The following is a 9,727-nucleotide window of genomic DNA, read 5'->3' on the forward strand; positions in this document are numbered from 1 at the left end:
TTATATATATTTATTATATATTTTTTTAGCGATTTTTTATATTTTTTTCCTAGTGTATAATATCACTTATGATACACACACACACACACACACACACATCATAAGTGATATTATACACTAGGAAAAAAATATAAAAAATCGCTAAAAAAATATATAATAAATATATATATATATATTTATTTATTTATTATAGGTATAAATTTTAGGCCTATATTAATAGTCGTTCCTTGAAACTTGTCTCACATGAAATACTGAGATTTTTATTCAAAGTTTGTTTACTACCGGTTTCTTCAGTTGAATTATGATATATGCGATACATATATATCAGAGTAATCGCGATTCAACTGAAGATTTCTTATCTAACTTTGAATTCGAGTCGGAGTACTTCAATTGAAGCGAATTTTCAAGTAATAACTACTAATGGAGTTCAGAATATATAAGACCTTAATAAATCAATGTAGTCAATTAAAAAAAAGCTATTGTATAATATACATATACTAGGAGTGTAAAGCGAAAGTTTAGGGCGTGTAGAGTAACTGGTGCACATGTCCTCAAGGTATCCAATATCAAACAGATCGACGACTGTTTGCGAGCGCGCCATGGTCGCGATTTCATTTCTCGCGTCACTTATCGCTATTTGCACCGCGATTATTCACCTGACGACAAAGGAGCGCCTTGTCATCGTCGGCGGAGACGATTCGCGAAAGCAGATACGCACCGAGCGAAATTGCGCGCTGCTCGCGAGCGCGACTAACGATCGCACGACATTTGCATAATCACGAGACGTATCCCGCGGCTTAGCGAAAACGCGCACGTGACATGCCATCGAGGACGAGCCCGAGGTCGAACCGAGACGGACGATCGCTCGGTCTTGCCGGGGAAAGGATTTCTGCCCGAAACGGATCGAGGACACTTTCGGATTTCGGAATAACCTGACGCGCGCGAGAGTTATTGTATAAAGAGGAAGAAACACCATCCCGCATTTTTACATTTTTGCGCAAGAACTTCTGAAAATGTCGTATCGGCGCGCAACACAGTTGCAGTCGACTCGTGTATTCGTCTTTACACGATCGTCCACGTCCGCGTGTCTCGATACACGTATCATTCATTTCCCACGTTAATCGCAAATTACAATGTCGGTCAAAGCGATTGCCGTGAAGACGCCGGCGCCGAGCATGCACGACAATTCCCGCGCGAGTTATACTTCAATTTACACGCCATTCGTGATATGGTTGATACGTCAATTTACACGCGCGAGAAGTCGTAGAATTTCTCTGATCGAAGCTTTATATATGGAAAAAACTTGGGTTCGTATAACTGAATAGGAATCGGACGAAAAACTCGCTGACAAGAGATAATATCTGTGTTACTGTGACCAAAAACAATCGTCTAAACATTCAAGACTGCATTAAAGCACGGTTGAGATAACTGAGAGCAATTGTCTTGAGCAGAAATCTCATATAGGAATCTTTCTGTTCCTACAATCGAGTTTCTCATCTGGCCTCCAAATAGCAGAAAATTCGGTTAATGAGAATTGCACAGGAAAAAGACTTCGTTTAATATAATTGAGTGAGGACTAGATGAAAAACTCATTGACAAAAAATAATATCTCTGTTATTGTGATCAAAAACATTCGTCTAAACATTCAAGGCCGCATTAAAACTCGATTGAGATAACTTAAAGCAATTGGCTGAACAGAAATCTTCTATAATTTCTCTGTCCCTTCAGCTGAGTCTTTCATCTGGTTGCCAGACAATAGAAAATTCAGCTACACTATGGAGCTGTTTCTCCTGTATAATGGGAAAAATTTCGGAAAAGATTTCGGAAGAGATTTTTACATGGAAAAAATTTCGGTTCGTGTAACTGAATAAGGACCAAATGAAAAACTCATTGACAAAAAATAATATCTCTGTTATTGTGACCAAAAACATTCGTCTAAACATTCAAGGCCGCATTAAAACTCGATTGAGATAACTTAAAGCAATTGGCTGAACAGAAATCTTCTATAATTTCTCTGTCCCTTCAGCTGAGTCTTTCATCTGGTTGCCAGACAATAGAAAATTCAGCTACACTATGGAGCTGTTTCTCTTGTATAATGGGAAAGATTTCGGAAAAGATTTCGGAAAAGATTTTTACACGGAAAAAATTTCAGTTTGTGTAACTGAATGAGGACCAAATGAAAAACTCGCTAACAAGAAATAATATCTCTGTTACTATGACCGAAAACATTCGTCTGAATATTCAAAGCTGCATTAAAACTTAGTTAAGGCAACTGAGAGCAATTGATTGAGTAGAAACCTCCTGTAGGAATCTTTCTATGCCTACAGCTGAACCTTTCATCTGATTTCCAGACAACAGAAAATTCAGTTACAATAACAGAGTCGTTTTTTCCGTATAATGGGAATTACAAGGGACACTCGAGAGGCCGAATACATATTGATATGTAGCGTTACGCGCTCGATATTTCGATATACCAAGAGGTATTGATATATCAATAGCATCGTTTCGATCGGATGCACACGCAAATCCGCCGTTCGTGATTTATCAATTTGTTTGGGCTAAAGGGTGTCGGCGCGACACTTGCCTTTTGTGGCCCCAATCAATGGGGATCCTTAGCATTGGCCCGAGCATTAACTAGCTGGCAGACGAGCGCAACGAGGAGTCGCGATGTGTCAACTTACGTCATTCGCGAACAAACGAACGGCAACGGCGGCAGCTCGACATGGAGAACGCAACGTGACTGTTCTTGAAGAAATCAGGAAAGGATATTTTCCTTACGCGGTCTTAGAAGAAAATGACGCGAGTACGAAAATACAAATTTTGAAAAACAAAATTTGCGAAATGTATATCTAAACTTACAAATTCACAATCAACGGACGAAATTTTATTCGGTGAATTTTAAAGACAAAAAATTAATTGTGATTTCTACTTCTAAGAGTTTCTTCTGTAATTCCATTTATTAAAACTTTCTGGAAAAATTGTGAATCGTACTCTTCTATATTCTTTTCCTCTTTGTTTTGTCTCTCGCGAAATATAGTGTATATAGTGTCTTCAACTTTTTAAATTGTATATATTAGAGATATGTAAATATCGCGAATACATGAATACAAGAAAGAACGCAGAGGCAGCTGCAACCTCAATATCGCAACACACCCTGTATTTATTATTATCTCTTCGCAATTAAGAAGGAAAACAATGAAGAATAAACAAATACCCGGCCGCGGACTCGAAGCAAATCGCGTGTTGTGCCTACACAATGTTTCTCTGCACTGCAAAGTTTAACAATATGCTCTTTGCTTTCTCTTTCTTTCTTTTTATCTCTTTCTGACTTAAACCTTAACTCTTAAGGATCGTCTATAATGCAGTTGCAGTTATGTTTCAAAATAGTATCTATTCTCTACGCGTAAACTCATGAAAAATGAAAAGTTTCATTGATAAATTCAATAAAACTCTTCATTTTTCACGCGAAGGAAATAGATACATGATCGATTCCTAAACTGGTGCTACGACTTTGAAACACAACTGCGACCGCATTATATCCCTTAGGGAGAAGTCATATCTTAACAGAAAAATAAAAAAGCAGAAAATAGAAAGACAGAAGCCAATCAAAGCTCGCGCTGATGATCAAGTAGTAGTAAATAGTTTCTGCTTTTTTACTGCGCGCGAGTTCTGATAGGTTTTTATCTTTCTGTTTTCTGCTTTTCTGCCAAAATATAAATTCTCCCTTTGCGTACGGAGCAACGCGGAATTGAACGCTCCGTATGGCCGATGCTTATCTGATCGCTCCTATTTCATATGCCCGCAGACAACGGTTTTCGCTAATCAAATACATCCTCAGTACTCTAAAGCTTAATATATAATGTGTCCTTTGCTTCCTGTTTCTTGTTCTTTGTCTTTATCTGGCTTAAAGCCTAATCTACAATATGCTCTGTTTCCTGCTTCTTTCTCTTTAACTCTTTCTGACTCAAACCTTAAGCTTTAAGCCAGAAAAAGATAGAAGACAAGAAACAGAACACAAAGAGCATATTGTAGGTCAGGCTTTAAGCTTAAGGTTTGAGTCAGAAAGAAATAAAGAGAAAGAAGCAGGAGCAGAAAGCAAAGAACATATTGTAGATCAGGCTTTAATGTATTCTTTGCTTCCTGTTTCTTTCTCTTGTCTTTTGCTGATTCAAACTTTAAGTCTTAAGCTAGAAAAGGCCAGAGAACAAGTAATAGGAAGTAAAAAGCACACATTGTACATTGAGCTTAAGACTTAATATATGAGTCAGAAAGAGATAAAGGGAAAGAAGCAGGAAGCAAAGAACACATTGTAGATCAAGTTTAAGGGTTAAGCCTTAAGCCAGAAAAAGATAAAGAACAAGAAGCAAGAAGCAAAAGAGACATTGTAGATCAGGCTTAAGCCGCGCGCGTGAAAAATGTTTATTTTATTTTCTACAGGAGTGTCGCGAGAAATGCACGAGATATTTTCAGCCGCGTGATCTCGCACGGAATTCATAAATCACAAATGGTCTTAAGTAAGAACTCACGGACTGTTTTCCGAAACGTCTCTTTACGTGCGTGCGCACGACGTCTCCGCTGCCAGTCTCGAGTCCTCCGTATTAAATCCTCGTTTCTGCTATCTCATTCTTACATCCCGTTGCGTGGCGACCCTTTAACTCGCGCGGAAAGTGGTTAATGAAGCGAAAGCGCACGTGCGCGCGCGCTGTGCTGCGCCGCGCGAAATTTGAGGTCAGCGTGTCTTGCGTCACGGCAACTTTTCGCGCGGTATGCACCTTGAAGTTCCTGCCGACCTCCGCCATGCTGACGCGAGTCTGTCTTCGATCGCGTGCGTATTTTTCATTCGCCGCGAGATCGTCCGTAATCACTCGAATGTCACGTCCGGAATCGTTACGGAATGTCCTCGTCGCGCATATTCAGTATGTAAACACAAATCCTCGTACCGTGAAAATCAATATGATTGTTGCTACATCCGAGCAATTTGGATCTGAAGTTACGTGCGGAGCGAATAATATCTCAATAAAAATGACGAAACACATGGTAATAATATTTCGTTGAAAAAAGAAAGGAAGAGGCGAGAGAAAAAATAACACTCTATCCTAATCCGGGATAGATACGGTCGCAGACAATAAGATTGAGTTTCAACTTCACGCGATTCAATTTCCGAATCCTAACTAAAGGTGAGATGAGACGGTTACAGTCTACTTATAGTCACTTTAATGACCCAATCCCTAGAATAGGACGTATTCAGAAACTGAATCGCATGAAGTTAAAAGCAGTCAACCTTATTGTCCGCGACTGTACATCGATATCAACACAACGACGCGGCGCGACCAATACTACATAAGTACGCAAGTTAAATTGAAGATCGGATAAAATGATTGAACGACGGTTTCTCGTAAATTGTCAATATCTTGCTCGATCCGCGTTTTATCGCTCCAAGGTGTGACTGTTCTTTTAAGCTAATCGCATTTTTCGCACGCGTAATCAAACAAACCTGTTGGTATCCCCTATCGGCTATTACCATCGTCGCACTGGCGGACACGCTCGAGATCGCGATTCCAATCGCGACAACGACGCGAATCTCGCAGAAGAGAAGAGGAGAAGAAGAGATGAGAAGAGAGAGAAGAGGGCAGAGAAACGGAGAAAGAGAGAAAGAGAGGTCGTCACCGGACGGTTTCTCGGTGCAAAAAACCTGTTGCTTCGGCAGCCACGAGCGGTCGCGGCCCTCGCGCGCGCCGTCGCCGGCGGCGCAAAAAGCGAGGCTCGTCGCGGCCAAGTTCGCGAAACTGCGCGCCGGGTCTAGCCCGGCGAGGAAGGTGAGTGTTAATATAGAGCGGTGTCGCGCGCTCACGAATTCGTGGAAAACTAGCTCGCTTGCGTGCGTGCGGCCCGTGACGTCGACGCCGCTTTTACTCGCTCTCTCGGGTAACGCGATGCGGGCGCGTTGCGACGCGACGCCTCGACACCTGTTAACGCCGCGATGGCGATCGACAGTGCGACCGGGACATAACGCGATACCCCATGGGATGCGAGAAAGCGCCTCGCGAAATGTTAGACGACGTTTTTTCGGTGAAGATCGAAGGAACGCTCGTAAACTCGGCCGACGATCTCGCGCGCGCCAGAAGTCGCGACGAAGTCGAGCGAATGTTGTTGAACGCGACTAGATATTTCGATTATCTTACGCTACGTTAGAATGGAAACATATTTACCTTGAACGGCTAGTCCCGCTCGCAGCACGGACCACGACACTCGGCGAACACAACGAGGACGACATAACCCACGCACCGAACCGCACCGGCCATATTGTTTACTGGAAAGACACTCACCGCCACTGTCCTGTGCTCGCGCTTCACCCGACGCGCGCGACGGTAGCGCCATCTTATCGGCAACAAGGAACGATTATCGAGTATCGACTTGCACAGTCGATGTGATATCGTATATCGTTAATCGAGAGACTTTTGTCAGAGCAGAGAAAAACCTGAGAGCGGCCACGCCATACGTTTTGGCCGACACCGATTTTCACGCTGTTCTGCACCCATTTTTGAGATGGAACTACGTTCCCTACGTCCATTTTTAGACGTTGTCGGTAAAGTGTCGATTTATTACGTGTCCATTCTATGCCCATGGACTGTCCAGGTTCTTAACCACGCAATTATGCGCTTAGCACGGACACGAATCGCTAGAAAATGGACGTAGAATAAACACGTAACAAATCGACACTTTACCGACAGCGTCTGAAATGGGCGTAGGGAACGTAGTTGCACCTCAAAAATGCAGAACAGCGTGAAAATCGGTGTCGGCCAAAACGTATGGCGTGGCCGCTCTCAGGTTTTTCTCTAGTAGTATATATTTTAGTGCTCCCGATTTGCTGCTCTCCTTTTTCCGCTGCACGAAACAAAAGTGAAATAGAAATCCAGAATTCTAAAATAATAAGCCAGAATAAAATGAAACAGATATCTATTAATAAAAAAGCACAGCAAGTAAAATCTGGAAAAACATTAAAATTAAACAATCATAAGATAAAACTTAAACGATTAGAAGAAATGCTTATCAAAAAGACACAAACAAGACAGATTGTGCAAAAGGTAAAGAAACAACAGCCACTTACATTGAGAGATAGAATGATGGCTCAATTAAGTGCATCTAGATTCAGATTCATAAATGAAACATTGTACAACAGTGATAGCTCACAATCTAAGCAATATTTTAAAGAAGATCCTGATGCTTTCAAAGCTTATCATGATGGATATAAACAGCAGATTGAACAATGGCCGGTAAATCCACTGGATGTGATAATATCATCTATTAAAAAAATGTTTGTATCAAAATATTTTCCTTAAATAAAATTTTTTTAATTCTTAAATAAGTTTATATTATGCAAACAGTAAATTACTAATAATAAATACTAACAGTAAATTATAGTTATGTAACATTAAATTTTGATAATTATAGGCCAACAGATAATATAATAGCTGATTTTGGATGTGGTGAAGCACAACTTGCTGCTTCTGTTCCTCATGAAGTTCACTCATTTGACTTTATTGCTCTAAACGACAAAGTAAAAGCTTGTGACATCATTCATACTCCATTATTAATGAACAGTGTCCACATTGTCGTGTTTTGTCTTTCCCTAATGGGAACTAATCTTAATGACTATCTGATAGAAGCTAACAGAGTACTTAAAATCAAGTAAGTAATAAATGATATTAATCATGATTTATTATATATTATATATGTTATTATATATATGATTATGTTAAAAATTAATGCTTCTGTTCTCTTAAATTTAGTGGTGTCTTAAAAATAGCCGAGGTTGAAAGCAGATTTGAGGATGTAGAAGATTTCATAAAACTGTTAGGCTGTTATGGTTTTAAAAATACTTGGAAAGATTTATCTCATGATTTATTTTATTTTATGGATTTTAAGAAAGAAGAAAATATAAATATGAAGAAGAAGACTCTTCCAACAGTTACTTTGAAACCATGTTTGTATAAAAAGAGATAAAACTTGATTATATTGTATTATGTGAATATAATTTTATAAAATAAAATTTGTATAAATAGTTCATATATTTATAAATTCTTATAATATGTAAAAAACTGTTCCACAACATTATTTAATATTATATTTGTATTTGATATATTACCATTCTTTAAGTATATATCAAACACTATTGGGTTAATTAATGTATGTGCCTGCTTAAACGATGTATTATTCTTCAAAACACATCGCTCTATTGGGCACAATTTATAATTGTAAAAAAGGATGTTTAATAATTATTATCTCATGTGCTTTTAAGATATATGTATATATATTATAAAATATGTAACTTTACAAAAATATAATTTACCTGATTTCTTCTTATGTATATATATAATTGGATATTTTAAATATATTGCTTCACTAAAGAAATTATACATGTTCATATATACATTTAAAAGAAATAATCAAAATTTAGAAACTTTATTTTTCTCTCTCTCTAGTTTCTCTTTCTCATAGTTTAACATCTATGTCTCACATATATCTATTTGACTTACATTTATACCATCTAAAATGTTTTCACATTCATCTTTTAAATCCTCCACTTTTTGCAGTATCAAAAGCTGCAATTTAATTTTATACATAAAATAAAGCTCTAAATTTTTTATATAAATTTACATATCAAGATTTACATTTCATGATATAAACTTAGAAGTAATCTTTTCAACTTATCAATGTATCAATATGGACATAAATTTAAATATTTTTATTAATATATAATATATATCAATATGGACATAAATTAAAATATTTTTATTAATATATACTATATGGAATAACTTACTTTTGCTGCAGCAATAATTTGTGCGACTATTTTATTATTCAGATATGGAATCTGTTCCTTTAAATCTCTGGGATTAGCTTTTGCTATAGATTGTAAAGTTTTATAACCAGCTTTGTACAATTGACGAGCTCTGCCCTATGATAAGATGGATACATGGATCAAATTTTATGTTGAAACATTATGTAAAAGTAATATATTGTTTTAACAATATGAGGCTAGTATTACGCTTACTATTTTAACTGATGGAAGTTCCATTAATGTTTCTAATTCTGCTGGACAACAGTAAGATAATTTTTTACTAAATGTACCTAACATCTCGGTAAATGCCCAAAACTCAGGTAGTTCCTGTAAATAAAAAATGTAAGAAATGAATTTATTAGGACTTTTTTATCAATACAATTATATCTTATTAATTTACCTGGCAAAATCTCACTACAGAAGATGCAAACATTGATACCGTATTCAGAAGATTTTGTACAACACCTCTATTAACTTGATATTTTTCGGCAACGAAATAAACTGAGTGATGATTCCACAATTCATATACTATCAATGTCACATAAAATCTCTCAACTACCCTCTTCTCAACAGACTATAATCCAAAATTGTTAGCGAATAAAGAATATATTATTTAAATATTTTAATATATATGTAAACATATATTGTTTAAATTATTTTATATATAAATCTTCACCTTAGGCATTATACCATCACGTATTTTACTTGCCGCAGCTTCTGTTATCCCGAGTAGTCTAGCGACTTGCATTTGGCTATCAGTAAGTGTCATTACCTTCAATGATAAGATATTGAGGTATACATACGCCCGTAAAAACTTGTAATATATTTTTTATATGAAATTTATATATATATATATATATATATATATATATATATATATATATA

The 9,727-nt window shown here is 37.3% G+C and overlaps 2 protein-coding genes across 3 annotated transcripts in view; one reads left to right on the top strand and one right to left on the bottom strand.

The window, feature by feature from the left end:
- The first annotated feature begins 6,657 nt into the window (after positions 1-6,657).
- Positions 6,658-8,067, top strand: LOC116851744 (ribosomal RNA-processing protein 8). The gene is made up of 3 exons (XM_032831477.1): positions 6,658-7,315; positions 7,453-7,689; positions 7,791-8,067. The coding sequence occupies exons 1-3, from the start codon at positions 6,810-6,812 to the stop codon at positions 8,002-8,004; spliced, it is 957 nt and encodes a 318-aa protein (XP_032687368.1). The 5' UTR covers positions 6,658-6,809; the 3' UTR covers positions 8,005-8,067.
- A 380-nt stretch (positions 8,068-8,447) lies between these two features.
- LOC116851743 (helicase POLQ-like) overlaps positions 8,448-9,727 on the bottom strand; it is a 4,876-nt gene continuing 3,596 nt past the window's right edge. For both annotated transcript variants that reach the window (XM_032831475.1, XM_032831474.1), the window contains 5 exons: positions 9,519-9,614; positions 9,243-9,416; positions 9,056-9,169; positions 8,825-8,959; positions 8,448-8,603 (listed from right to left, as the gene is read on the bottom strand). In XM_032831475.1, coding sequence (XP_032687366.1) covers positions 8,508-8,603; positions 8,825-8,959; positions 9,056-9,169; positions 9,243-9,416; positions 9,519-9,614 — 615 coding nt within the window. In that variant the 3' untranslated portion in view covers positions 8,448-8,507. The remainder of the gene's footprint in view (positions 8,604-8,824; positions 8,960-9,055; positions 9,170-9,242; positions 9,417-9,518; positions 9,615-9,727) is intronic.

This window comes from Odontomachus brunneus, unplaced genomic scaffold (assembly GCF_010583005.1).
Source record: "Odontomachus brunneus isolate Ranch 3 - 2012 unplaced genomic scaffold, Obru_v1 Obru_scaffold_188, whole genome shotgun sequence".
Classification (NCBI taxonomy): domain Eukaryota; kingdom Metazoa; phylum Arthropoda; class Insecta; order Hymenoptera; family Formicidae; genus Odontomachus; species Odontomachus brunneus.

Coding starts and splice junctions, on each gene's coding strand:
- LOC116851744 (XM_032831477.1), top strand. CDS start 6,810: ATGGCGTGGCCGCTCTCAGGTTTTTCTCTAGTAGTATATATTTTAGTG. Junction 7,316..7,452: donor ATATCATCTATTAAAAAAAT/GTTTGTATCAAA, acceptor TGATAATTATAG/GCCAACAGATAATATAATAG. Junction 7,690..7,790: donor AACAGAGTACTTAAAATCAA/GTAAGTAATAAA, acceptor TCTTAAATTTAG/TGGTGTCTTAAAAATAGCCG.